The sequence below is a fragment of the Schistocerca cancellata genome, chromosome 4 (genome assembly GCF_023864275.1).
Source record: "Schistocerca cancellata isolate TAMUIC-IGC-003103 chromosome 4, iqSchCanc2.1, whole genome shotgun sequence".
Classification (NCBI taxonomy): Eukaryota; Metazoa; Arthropoda; class Insecta; order Orthoptera; family Acrididae; genus Schistocerca; species Schistocerca cancellata.
This window is the reverse complement of record NC_064629.1, coordinates 586010917-586025319: the sequence shown is the minus strand read 5'-3', so window position 1 is coordinate 586025319 and position 14403 is coordinate 586010917. Positions and strand designations below refer to the sequence as shown.

The 14403-nt window shown below is 36.7% G+C and overlaps 1 protein-coding gene across 6 annotated transcripts in view; it reads left to right on the top strand.

The window, feature by feature from the left end:
- LOC126185115 (catenin delta-2) overlaps window positions 1–12833 on the top strand; it is a 491417-nt gene extending 478584 nt beyond the window's left edge. For all 6 annotated transcript variants that reach the window (XM_049927926.1, XM_049927928.1, XM_049927927.1 and 3 more), the window contains one exon: window positions 11208–12833. In XM_049927926.1, coding sequence (XP_049783883.1) covers window positions 11208–11408 — 201 coding nt within the window. In that variant the 3' untranslated portion in view covers window positions 11409–12833. The remainder of the gene's footprint in view (window positions 1–11207) is intronic.
- Window positions 12834–14403: the final 1570 nt, after the last annotated feature.

Sequence of the window (14403 nt, the reverse complement as noted above, 5' to 3'; positions counted from 1 at the left end):
TCCAGGCAACTAGAATAGTGAATACACATGGAGTTAATGGTAGACAAGGCAATACATTTTGTGACCATGAATAATGTAGACCAAAACAGCAGCTGTTCTTGTAGCATATTAAACATGTTTCTGGCAAAATATTTCGCAATAATCTCATTATAAAAGTCAGAATAGATGTCAAAAATAAATGTGGTTTACTTATAATAAAGGAAGTTTGAATAATTAAAACCACATTATTAATAGAGATAACCAAAATCTACCAAGAAATGCAGTTTTAAAGAAGTTATGTAATTATCTTGATGTGGCATAGTTGCCTGTTATTCAAAAAGTTTGCTGGTTACAGCTTTTCATTCCTGTCAGTTGAATATTTCAATGTCTGTAGGACCAGCCTAGTTAAGCTGCCATATGATAGATTTCAGGTTATGTGGTGCAATGTAACAGAAACTTTCGTCGCTTGTACTAGTATAAAACTGAATATTTAACTTCAAACATATGGTCATACTGCTGAAATCTTTCATCAGTTTGTGACAATGTTTTGTCTGTTCATTATGCTATGTGTTAAAAAAAAATATAGTCAGCTGTTTGAAAGTAAAATTGGTGACAAAGGTTCTGCCCTATTCTGAAAATGATTTTGATCGGAAACTGAATGGTGTAGTGTCTTATTTTTCTTGCACATGATTTAATTAATGTAGATTAAATATTTTTCTTCTTCACCTTCTAGTTACTCATCTATTGCCTTATATGCAGTTATGACATACTTTGTCTCCTTCTTACATACTTATCACTGTAAGGAAATTTAAGACTGCTACTCTACTTGTCTTGAATAATATACAAACATCTTTCATACATATAATCCTTAAATTTCAGACAACATATACATCATCTACTGGATAACATCAAATTTCTGTCAAATCATAATGTCCGACACAAAACTTATATGTAGCAGACTGAAGCAACAGTTCACATAGGAGTGTAGCCAAAGAAAGGATGATCTTGATAGACATGTTATTTGTCTGAATAAACATCACAAGTATTGTCAAATTATATATATATATATATATATATATATATATATATATATATATATATATATATATATAATAGAAGGAAACATTCCACGAAGGAAAAATATACTTAAAAACAAAGATGATGTGACTTACCAAATGAAAGTGCTGGCAGGTCGACAGACACACAAACGAACACAAACATACACACAAAATTCAAGCTTTCGCAACAAACTGTTGCCTCATCAGGAAAGAGGGAAGGAGAGGGAAAGACGAAAGGATGTGGGTTTTAAGGGAGAGGGTAAGGAGTCATTCCAGTCCCGGGAGCGGAAAGACTTACCTTAGGGGGAAAAAAGGACGGGTATACACTCACACACACACACATATCCATCCACACATATCCAGACACAAGCAGACATATTTAAATATGTCTGCTTGTGTCTGTATATGTGTGGATGGATATGTGTGTGTGTGAGTGTATACCCGTCCTTTTTTCCCCCTAAGGTAAGTCTTTCCGCTCCTGGGACTGGAATGACTCCTTACCCTCTCCCTTAAAACCCACATCCTTTCGTCTTTCCCTCTCCTTCCCTCTTTCCTGATGAGGCAACAGTTTGTTGCGAAAGCTTGAATTTTGTGTGTATGTTTGTGTTCGTTTGTGTGTCTGTCGACCTGCCAGCACTTTCATTTGGTAAGTCACATCATCTTTGTTTTTAAGTATATATATATATATATCTCCAAACTAGGCCATCAATTCTAGGAGCTTCTATATTCGCATCCACATGGTACTTCTCACAACAATCGCCATCCCATCTTAAAGACATGCATTGTCCCTTGACATGATTTGCCACATTCAAATGACGTAACAGACCTGCAAAATATTTGTGTTCTCCTCTATGATAATTTATAATTTTCCTTTGAGAGTATCATTTGTCAGTAAGAATATGTAGGGATACATATAATTCCTCTGGAATGGTATGTAATACCAAAATGGGAGAAGTACAGGATCTTAAATTGATGTGAGTTCTGTGTTGCTACCATAATGTAACCTCATCAGACACAGAAAGTAGTAGGAAAAGGCTTCAAATATGCTATTAACAGGAAAGTTTGTGAAGTGATAACTGACACAAGATGCATTCAGAAATAGCCAGCTTCGTATAATTTTCAAGCCATCTTTGTTAATACTGTCTATGATATTCTTAAATCCCTCTGATATATGTTCGTATGTCTCAGTGGGCAAATCATTATCTCGAATTTCCTGGCATATTAAAACTGCGTGCAAGCCCAAGATTCAGACACTAAACCTTGCATTTAATGGGCTATGCTGTTACTACCCATACAGCTTTGATTCTGCTGGTATTGGTATTTTATTTCCCAAACTTCACTGAAGTTCTTCTGCATGCCTTGTAGGACTGAATGCCAACAAGTTCTCTGTCTTGTTAATGTACCTACCTACAATGCAACACCACAACATCTATATCTGTACTCCATAAGCCGTCTTACATGGTGACGGGTGCTTCTGTTACCATTATCTTTTCTTCACTTCCCTGTTCCATTCACAAATGGTGAGTGGGAAGAATGATTGTCTGTAAACCTCTGTATAATTGCAATTTCTCTAATTTTCTCATTGGGGTCATTTCATGACGCGTTGGAGAATTAGTGTGTCAGTCAATGCTTTTAGGAAAGTAAAATCTCAGAATTTCAATAGTCTCTCTCCCCCCTCTCAGAACTTCAATTGTAAATCTCTCTGTGATCCATGGTGCCTTTCTTGTAGCATGTGCTATCTGAGTTTGTTAAACAATTATGTAATGCTCTTTCACTGACTAAACAATCCTGTGAAGAAACACCACTCTTCATAGGATTTTGACTATCTTTTCTACTAATCCAACTAATGAACAGTACTCAAGAACTGGTCAAATGTTTTGTGGGTCACTTCTTTCATGGATGAATTACATTTCCTTTAGATTCTTCCAGTAAATCTCATTCTAGCATCTGCTTTTCCTACAACGATTTTTTCATCATTCCACTTTGGGTCATTCCAGATGGTTAGTCCTGTGTATTTTACATAGTTACTATTTCTAATGACTTGTTGCCAATCGTGTAATCTAACAATAGTGGGTATTTTCATCTATTTATGGCTGGCCACAGTGGCCGAGCAGTTCTAGGCGCTTCAGTCCAGAACAGCGTGACTGCTATGGTTGCAGGTTCGAATCCTGCCTCAGGCATGGATGTGTGTGATGTGCTTAGGTTAGTTAGGTTTAAGTAGTTCTAAGTTCTAGGGGACTGTTGACCTCAGATGTTAAGTCCCATAGTGCTCAGAGCCATCTGAACCCATCTATTTATGTGCAATATGTAACATTTATTTACATTCAGTGTCAGCTGTCAGTCACTGCACCAATCATTGATCCTCTCCGGATCTCCCAGCAGTTTGTTACAATTTGTCACTACTAATGTTGTCAGCAAACGACGACATGGAACTTCATGTTATCCAGTAGATCACTTGTGTATATTGTAATCTGTAATGGCAATATCATACCCCCTTGGGGTACTCATGAAATTACCTTTACATCTGTTGAATTTGTTCCATTAAGAGCAAAATGTTGAGTTCTGTCTGAAAGGAAGTTCTGAATCCAGCCACAAATGTGATTCTTTAAATGACATTGAGAAACTGTATCAAATATCTTCCTGAGGTAAAGGAACACTGGATTATGAATCTGGGCATCAGTGCCTATGGCACTATGGATCTCGCAGACAAACCGAGGGAGCTGAGTTTCTCAATATGTTGTGTTTGCTCAGTCCATATTGATTTTGGTAGAGAGACTGGAAATCCTAATGACCTGTGCTTTTTATCCAGTCACTAGGCACCTTTTGTTGCTCCGGTGACCTTCAATTAATTACTGCAGAAGGGGAGAAAGCTCATTTGCATAATTTCCATAAAATATCTCGGCCACTCCAGATGCCTTTCTTCTATTGAGCAGTTTTAGTTGATTTTCTGTTTTGTGATCACTTATGTCAATATCTACAAGTTCGGCATTTGTGGGATGGTTGGAAGGGTTATCAAAATAACGTTTTGCCGTGGTGAAACAGTATTTTGCTTTCGTCTCAGTTATCTTCTGTTTTGGTGCCAGTGTGGTCACTTGGTGACTGAATAGTTGATTTTGATCTGATTATTTGCTCTATGAAAGATCAAAACTTCTTAGGGGTTTAGTCAGAACAGTTGGCAAAATTTTTCTTTCAAGTTAATTGCTCTTGTGCTAATTTTTACTTCATTCAGCTTTTGTTTGTCAGCTAGGCTTTGACTTTACTTTAATTTATGATGAAGCTGTCTTTGCTTTCATAGCAACTTTCTGACACTGCTGTTGAGTCACAACAGGTCTTTCTCACCCCTCAGAACCTTTTTAAGCACATACTATTCTAATATATATCAAACTAGGCTTCTGAATTGTATCCATTTGTGCTCCATACATACACCATGAGTTACATAAAGGGTGTCCTTAAAATCCCTTCACAATCGAAAAATGTGTTACTCAGAAAATTAAAATATATGCAAAGGCTTTTTTTCCCCCTTAATACATCTTTAATGGGCACCATTAGTTGCACAAAACTCATATGATGTTAATCAATTTCTTGCCATGTTTGCTCATCTGTGGTTTGAAATCGGTGGCATCTCATTTGTGTTCAGTATACGATATTATGTTAAGGTAACATATCCCCATAGAAAGAAATCGAGAGGAGGAATAGCTGGTGAATAACATGGCCAATCCACCAGTCCGTAAAGTCTCATGTTTAAGAGCTCATGAACATACAGTCCGCTGTGTGGCGTTGCACCATCTTGCAGGAAAATGATAACTGGTTGAAGGTTGTATAGTTGTTGTGCTGGTTGAGGCAATTATACGCTGTCCCACACCACACTCTCATATTTCGACTATCTCGCTTAAGTTGCCTGGCCACATGAGTTTTCTGATTCCCAGATTTGCACATTATGTGTGTTCATTTTCTCTGAAGAATGAAAGAATGTCCCACAACTGAAACATGTTAACTGTAAACTCTCTTCATCCTGTTACATCATTTGGTTCCAGTGTCTGTAACAATTCCATGTTCCGGCCGCTGTGGCTGAGTGGTTCTAGGCACTTCAGTCTGGAACTGCGCAACTGCTATGGTCACAGGTTTGAATCCTGCCTCGGGCAGGGATGTGTGTGATGTTCTTAGGTTAGTTAGATTTAAGTAGTTCTAAGTTCTAGAGGACTGATGACCTCAGATGTAAAGTCTTGTAGTGCTCAGAGCCATTTGAACCATTCCATTTTGTAATTGTAAAATTGTGAATTTTGATGCAGGACTTTGGGAACTGTTAAGTGCAATAGCTTAACATTGCAATAGCTGTAACTGACAGGCAGCAACATGGATAGACTCCCTGTGTGAAACATTGAAGATTTATGTTATGCAATCTACATTTTTGTCTGGTGTTCTTGGTCATCTACTCCTCCCTTTATCAGACACTGTCCCTGTCTTGATAATTTTTTTCTGCAATGCGTGAATTGATGGAAATGATGGAGGATATCTTCCATACTTAGTTATGAAGTTTTGTTGAGTGTCTGCAGGTCCAATTTTGCTTCAGTAGACCATAATAGACACTGAGTGTTTGCTTTAGGAGCAGCCATTTTGTATCGCGTTCATTTCACAGCAACTTATTCATCAACAGATTTCATTAAACATACAATTGCAGTGTGATTAAAATTTTTAATAACAATTGAATCTGTAGTACAAATCTAATGATCAATCAGTAGTTGCTTTTCTTACAGATTTTGGAAACAGAAAACAGACTTACTGGACGCGCTGTGTAGATGACTGGGAGGAAGAAGAAAAAAAGAAACATTGGCCCTGCCATGAAATTCTACAGTCATCAAATTTTCATAGAAATTGCGCAGATGCACAGTGACTCATATCTTCCCTATTTTTAAGTACACACACTAGTAATCAATGTAGCTGGTATTTTACATATCACATGCAAATAATTTAGTCACATATGATGTGCACATGCTTCTGAAAACAAACTACCTCCAACACTTGCCAGTACAGCTGTTGAAATAATGGAGCAAATGGCACCATTTGTTAATAGTATTGCCAGCAACTCTGTATTTCTAGAGCTCCCAGCTCAATGAGAAATTCCTATCTTCTTTAAAAACAAAACTATAATTGGAATACTATTCCTGGATTAAAGAATTAATAAATTGAAATGCTCGTAGGGTACTCTGCTACACATAAAAATCGTTGTCAGATACAGCATGAATTAGGATTCCACACTGGTGCTTGTCGTTCTATCTCGCATATTATTCTCATCTAGGTAGTGTTTTTTTGTAAAGACAATGACAATCTCAAGTGAGGGTCATGCAGATTCTTTTACAAAATCCACAGCTGGCTTCTTCACCATTTTCAAAATAGTCACTTTGTTCCATTTCAAAGTATTTCCCTATCAAATGGATATAAATCTGCCATTGTAGGTTAACAGCATTTCAGTTTCACTGGTGCCTAGAATAAATGTGTATATTTTAAATGCATTGCTATCGACAGTAATAGTCTAGTAGCAATTCAAAACTATTGTTTACATTCAGAATGCTCATTACTTTATTTGCTCATTATTAGTTTTATACAGAATCTTTTGTTTGAAACTCAACAATATTTCTCATGGCACAAATTATTTTGTCTATATTTCCCACATTTGGACAGAAGAGGTAATGTAGTACAGGCCTTTAACACACGACTACACATTACCACGTCTGCGCAGAAGGGATTTTCTTCTAATTCCAAGCTAACAGAGGAGGACCTTTATTTGCTTCCTATTTTTAATTACCTTTTGCAGTAATTAAAGTCTTTCTACACTTCTGATTACAGAATTGTGATCAAACAAACTAAGTATTAATTTTTAATGCATTTGACACTTGTAGTGGATGTACAAGTGTGTGTGTTCCCCCCTCCCCATGGCCAAATGGTCAGCTTGTCTGGCTGTCATGCGAAGTACCTGGGTTCAATTTCCAGTACTGTCAGAGATTTTTTATTGCTGAGAGGACTGGAATGGCGTACACTCAGCCTCGTGATGCCAATTGAGAAGCTACTATTCCAAAGTCTGTAAATTCGACAGTGGCTGGGAGTGCTGTATTGATTCTATGCCGCTCCATACCGCATCTGGATGACACCACATGCCACGGTATCCAGTTGACAATGCATCATCTTCAGGTCTTGACCAGGAGAATTTTTTTTTTTTTTTTTTTGGTTATACAGGTACCTGGTCATATAGTTTGTGAGGCAGGAACATGAGCCGGATCTGGATTGAATCTGTGCAGCAGGTTAATGACCTTGACTGGTGCACCAACGAGCTTGAGTGTGATTTCAGCCATTTTTGCACACTTGTTTAGGCGAATGCTGGGCTGCTCTTCACTTACCATCTCAGAAAATGTGATACACAGCCAGTTAAAATACAATCACACACTGAACAAAGTTTACACAGTGTGTATTCACGTGGCACACTGACTTGCCCCTGTAAGATTTCTTACTACTGAGGTGGCAGGAGGGACATAAAGAAAATATTTACCACAGAACCTGTGTTAGAGGGAATAAACACTAACAAAAAGAAAAGAAGAGGAAGTGGACATAAAAGTACTTAAGTATTAAACTTCTTTCTTTCCATAGTAAATAGTAGAATGGCAGTGAGTAGCAGTTACTGTAGTTCATTTTTGTGCCATTTTCCACATTATGTATGTCCCATCCTGTATCCGTGAAATTCTTCCATTTTTGAGAACATTTCACAACAAACTTGAATTAGCATGAAATTAATTTACTGAAAACATTGTGCGATTTACGGGGAGGTTACTTGATCACTGTCTGTCTGCAGTTATTTCAGTTGGGTAGTCTGATTGTTTTCCATTGTCTGCTGTTGCATATTTAATATTTTTTGGCGTTATTGTTTGCTACTTCCTGAAGATGAGTGGTGTTCATGTGTATACCTAGTATTCATGGATGCCAATCTTTTCTAATTATGACCATTTGTTATTAGCAAAATTCTCAAGGAAATAATTAGATGTTGAGATTTCCGTTAGTATACGTATTCACTTATACCATTTGGTACAGATTTTGTGTGTGTGTGTGTGTGTGTGTGTGTGTGTGTGTGTGTGTGTGGGGCAGGGGGCGTGTGTGCGCACCCCCCCCCCTTCACAATCCTCAGTATATGTTCTTGTGTAGAGAATAATTTATGTCTAAGCGTAGTGCTGTGTAAGAATAATGTTCTATACTGTATAACTAATGAGCAAAAGTACACAATGTAAGTAAACCATTTGAGATGTAAGTTGAGATTACCATAAATAAATCAGGAATCATTGTTTATTATGTCCAGTGTAGGATTCATGGTGTTTTAGTATTGATGAAAGTATAGCTTATTTGATAATTCTAATGATATCATACTGCTTGTATATGAAAACACATACTGAACATATTGTACTTACTTTCTTTTTTTTACTCACTGGTCATACCGGACTCGAGAGTCCATTACCCCAGCAACGTATTTTCTTCATCTGTCCCTGCCTTGGGCTATTTCCTTCCATTCACATTCAATACCTAGGCTCCTCAAATCAGCCTTCACATTGTCCTCCCATCTACGCCTCGGTCTCCCCACAGGACGGTTTCCCTCTAGGTGCCCTACCAGTACTCTGCGCGCTGCCCTGCCCTCATCCATTCAAGCTACGTGACCCGCCCATTGCAGCCTACGTAATTTAATAATACTGATTATGTCAGGGCTTGAATAGAGTCCGTGAACCTCTTCATTCTGCAGTTTTCGCCACCGTCCACTAATGTCATCCCTTTTTGCTCCGAAAATTTTCCTCAAAATTTTGTTTTCCAATACTCGAAATGGCTTTTCATTTTGCATGGTGAGAGACCAAGTCTCTCACCCATACAGCATAACTGGTAGAATAATAGTTTTGTATATTCTAATCTTTAAATTCCTAGACAATATCCATGATGAAAGTAATCTATTCAGTGAGAAGCAGCACGCATTTCCCGCCTGTAATCTCTTCTTCGGTTCGGATTCAATCTCATTTCTCGAAGTGATGTCCACGCCTAGATGCTTAAATGTGTTCACTTTTTCAAACTGCATGTCTCCAACTCTTAACATTTCCTGATGTACTGCTGTTGGCATTCTAGTAGTAACCAGGTATTTAGTTTTGTCTTCACTTATCCTTAGACCTACATCTTCACTAGCCTTGATTAACGCGTTCACGTTTGCTGTTACAGGTTCTTTCCTATCGCTAATGATGTTTATATCATGTGCATACCCTAATATCTCAATATTTCCATTTAACTCCACACCCTCTGAATTATCTGCTGCCATTCGTACGATATATTATAGGACTAAATAAAAAAGTAGCGGAGACAGGGCATCTCCCTGTTAAGTCCATTCTTTATTACAAATTCTTCTGACTCCAAATTCCCCACGCATACTCTACCTTTTGTGTTTTTCAAACTCGCTTCTATAAGTCTAACATACTTCTTTGGTATTCCAAATTCCAAAAGAATTCTGTACAATTTTGATTGCAATACTGAATCATATGCTTTTGTAAAATATATGAAAAGATTATGAACATATTGTAGCAATGAAAAACGTACAGTTGAAATTTGAAGACCAATACACATTGCAAACTACCTCTTCATGTTGTATTTCTTGGTTGTTTAAAAATGTGGTGATTCTTTGAGAATGTGCCAGTTTACCTCTGCTTTCTGATGTCACTGGTTAAGTACCAGATATAAAAAGTGCAAATGTCTAGGGTTCATTTGTTATATTTTTGTCTGTCACTTACTGCTTCTTTCACATCTGGTGGGGATTTGTTAATGTGAAAAAATGGTAAGTTGCACCATGGTATGGAATCCACATTAAACTATTTGTCCCTTGTAACTGGCTGGATATGTCACTTCAGAAGTTTGAGAAATATGAGAGCATGCTACCTCCAATAGGACCAGGCCAAATAAAGCACTGCAGGATTCAAACTAAACTTTAATTTTCTTTTATTGTGTCATACTCTCAAATAAGTTTGAAAAGTTGATATTTTAAGACAGCTGATGTCATCACTTAGTTATGCTGCTAGGTATTGAAATACTGGTTGACAAGTCATAGAAGAAGTAAGGAAAGAGTTACTTCAAGTAAATGTGATACACTTTGGATTATCTCTCTAAATTTCATTTCTTAATGTCTACTGTTACGGAAATGTAGAGCACACCACTAAGGGTAGGCATCTTGGAGCATGTGGACAAATCATTCGTTCCATATGTCACACTTGTATATAGGCTACGCTATGCACCCTCTCTGTCACACACACACCCACACACACACACACACACACACACACACACACACACATTTTGTCACATTCTCAAAGGGTGCCTATAGTGAGCACCTGCAATGTGAGTTAAAAACTTGGAGAGACACACTGGCCACTGATATGTGTGTATTTTCTGTATGTTTTATAGTTTTTGTGCAGTCATCTTGTGAAACCCCCAGAGGTACTTACGTATGACCCTGTGTACTTGAAGACAGAAGTGAATTACCCTCTCCCACTTCCTTCTCCTCCCCCTAAGTCATTTCAAATCTTTGCATTATTATTATTATTATTATTATTATTATTAAAGTTGTTATTTTCTATGAATTAGTTATTGGTTTTTCTTAAAGAATTTCCCAATGTCTTGGTAGATTATAATAATTAACCATAATGATTTGTATTTAAACTTACAGTGTGGCTCAGGTCTTCATGACTTCTTAGTAATAGGAAAAAAAATAAATCTAGATTTAGCTTGTGGTGCAGAGAGAGAGAGAGACCCCTTTAGTGACACTTAACACAAATCCAACAAGCCTTGAGAAGCTACGGTATTAAATGCACCAGTGTTACATGTTAGTGTAATGAGCAGTATGTTTCGATCTTCCTCAACACATTTTGTGATCATTGCTTCAGAAGTTTTCACATGTTTTGTTTTTTCCCTGCCTAGATACTTTCTTTGTAAAGAACGTGACCAGTTCCCTTCTGCATCCTTGCATAATCTAGGTATTAGTGAATTTACTGCTGGCAGGCAGTTAAATCCTAATTTTGCTTCCCTTCTTTTCTCATCACCACTGAGGCTATAAGGTTGTGTTTATTGTTTGTATAAAAATAAGTCATATGTCTTCTCTCTCTTTTGCAGTTAGCCAAACCAGGTGAACCCTTATATGCCCAAGTCAACCGTGAGAAAAAGAAAAATCGTCAGTATGAATCTGGAGGTTCACAACCGCAGTATGATGGTCCTCCTGGGCCTGGAGATATGTGGGGATATGAAGAACCTGGAAAAGGTGTTGTTATGGACAGCCATACTGAGAATCCAACTGGTGGTGACTCATGGGTGTGAAGTTGTTGTGTTTTGATTGGTGTTGTGCATTAGATTTATGGTACATGTGACCACTCACTGGTCTCCTTTTGTATGTACAGTAGTGTGCATATGTCATCACAGCTACATATATTATGTGAAAGTGGATGTGTATCCACACACTATTGCTGAAATATGTGTAAATAACTGTCTTAATAGTGAACAGTAATATTTAAATTACTCCAAATCTCCAAAAAAAATGAAAAAAATTGTTGTGAGAATAAGACGTGTGACAATTTTTTGTCTACTGTGTGAATATTGCAACTTGACTATTGTTCTCAGGTCCTGATCTATTCAAAACAAATAACACTGTAGGACAGAGAGATTCAAATTTTAACAGGCATTCCACTTGGATAATTGTTCGTGTTGATTGAAAGAAGTCCCACCTTGTGCTAAAAAGTTTACAGGGAGTGTTTAAAACATCTGGATAACTCTTTGAGTAGTTAGCTGCTCTTTTTTTTGTCCCCCCCCCCCCCCCCCACCCCCAGTGGAAAAGTTACATGATGTATGTCACGTGCTGTTTCCAGTGCACTAGTTAAGTGTTAATGTTTGACAAATGCTATTCAGTTGAAAATTTTGTATGTTTTGTTTGTTACTGTTTTATTTGTTTAATTACATAATGCTGGAATTTCACTTATGTGGAATTTTATGTGAACTTTTTGTTCTGCATTATTATGTTTAAATTTAATTTGATTACATTTCTATGACACAGAACTGATTTAAATGTGTGAATGTTGTTTCCTTTTTAGTGTAAGATGAGGTGTTATAAAATGCCTAAAAGTTGACATGTTGTTGCAAATTAAAATGAGTTTATTTGTAGAAAATGAAAACAAGTAGTGATCTTCATGTACTAAAGGTCAAGACAAGATGTTGACTTAGTGATTAAGCACAATTGTGTAATGTTTTCTAAGTTTGCAATTTGGTTTGTTTAACTGTGTACATGAATGGACAATGAGAGCTAAATATATGCAGAATTAAGTTCCCCTAAATAATATAGTGTTACACAGTAATATGACTTTAATTTCAAGTCTTGCAGGTTTTGTTCCAAATTTAAAATTAATACGGCCATTAGCCAGGTGCAACTGCCGTAAATCACAGAATTATTCTGCTTTCAGCCAATGCTGTTTGTAGTAAAGGATGTGTGTAGATATGATAGACTCAAAGGTATACATGTTCATTTATGCACACAACAGACTGATATACTACATGTAATACATATTAAGAGATGTTTAGTAATACGTTATGTTATAAATTTAACAGAGAAATGGTATAAAGGAGTTTATAATAGGCAAGCACAGATATCTATAGAAAAATAATTGTTACAAAATCTTATTTATTTGAACTTTGTTAGCAAGTATTTATATTTTTAATCTATTTTTAAATTAAACTTATAATAGTACTGATAAAGTATCATTCCGTTTATTTCACATGCTTTTTGTTTTCTGTGCCAATGTTGAGCTGTAACAGAAAATAACTAAGCATGTGCTTACATACAGGCACATATTATGTACACATTGGTAAAAGAATTTGTGTGTTTATTAAAGATTTGTGTACATGAGACACACACACACACACACACACACACACACACACACACACACACACACACACAGAGAGAGAGAGAGAGAGAGAGAGAGAGAGAGAGAGAGAGAGAGAGAGAGGGGGGGGGGGGAGGGGGGGGGCGGGGGCTCTGATTAATGAGTGTTTAAGTAGATCAGCACTTGCAATAATTTTGTGTGGGGTGTCACTGTGGGGAGGGGCAGTGTGCGTGCATGACAATGGGTGTGGGTGAGAGTGTGTGCGTGTGTCCAACTGAGTGCACCTGCTACATAACTCAAACAGTACTGTGCAGATATAGCAATTATAATCATGTGTCTTATATTTGATATCATAATGTGTGAGACACCCTGATGGGAGGTGATCCTCTGTGTGAACTAGCCATATGTGTCTTTTGCTTCTTAGGCCTCAAAATCAGGAAGTAAATTTCAATTTCAGATGTTGAGTTACAAAGAAACTTTATTATTGTGGCGAAATCTGTCCAGATTACAAAATGTTAAAGTTCTTGCAGCTTCGAAGTGCTCAAACCATGTTTTCAGTAAGTAATTTTCACAGCATTTTGGCCTTGCTACTTTTAATCGGGACAGTTACAAAACTTACCTCCTGTCAGATTTCAGAATATTTCCACAAATACCATTATAAACCTAGAGTGAGATATATATATATATATATATATAAATAAATAAATATATATATATATATATATATATATAAATATATATATTAGATGAGATTCTAACATTCCAGCTATTATATAAAATCGTATACCTATAGAAATAATATACAGTAAATAGAATTTTATATTCTTTTAGTGCCAAGTATGAATGTAAAACTTTTTTAACTCATGTAAGATAACTTTTTAATTTTATGAAAAGTTGATACGGTTATCCATAGATAAATTAGAAGACAGCTTTACTTAGGATTCCTATGGCCATGTATCGTCACATTTTATTCATTTAACTGTATCAGACGTGTGTAGATTTTTGACATTGGGTGGTTAATTTTTCCTGGACTTTATATACACATTTGTATATTCAACATGGCATTTTATTGGCACAATTAAATATTAACTTTTTTGCAAAATGACTGTCTGTATTATAAGTTATCACAAGGAACAGCAAGTAAGTCGATTAATCCACTTTGTGTGTTCAGACAACTGTTGAGTCGAAACAGAAGTTTAAACTTTTGATAAGGATTCCTCTAGAAAACTGTATACTGAATCTGAAACTGTAGACATTCATCCCTTTGTATTAACCTTCCTTCAGCATCAGGTAACAGTGAGATAAAACTGGTGAATCCAGAACCCCTTGTTGCTATGTATACCCTTTAAAGTTCTGTAAACCCTCATTCCCTAAGTATTGTGTGGACCATGTAAGCCTTAAACATATGGTCAGGCACAGTGTAGAGAACTTCCACCTAG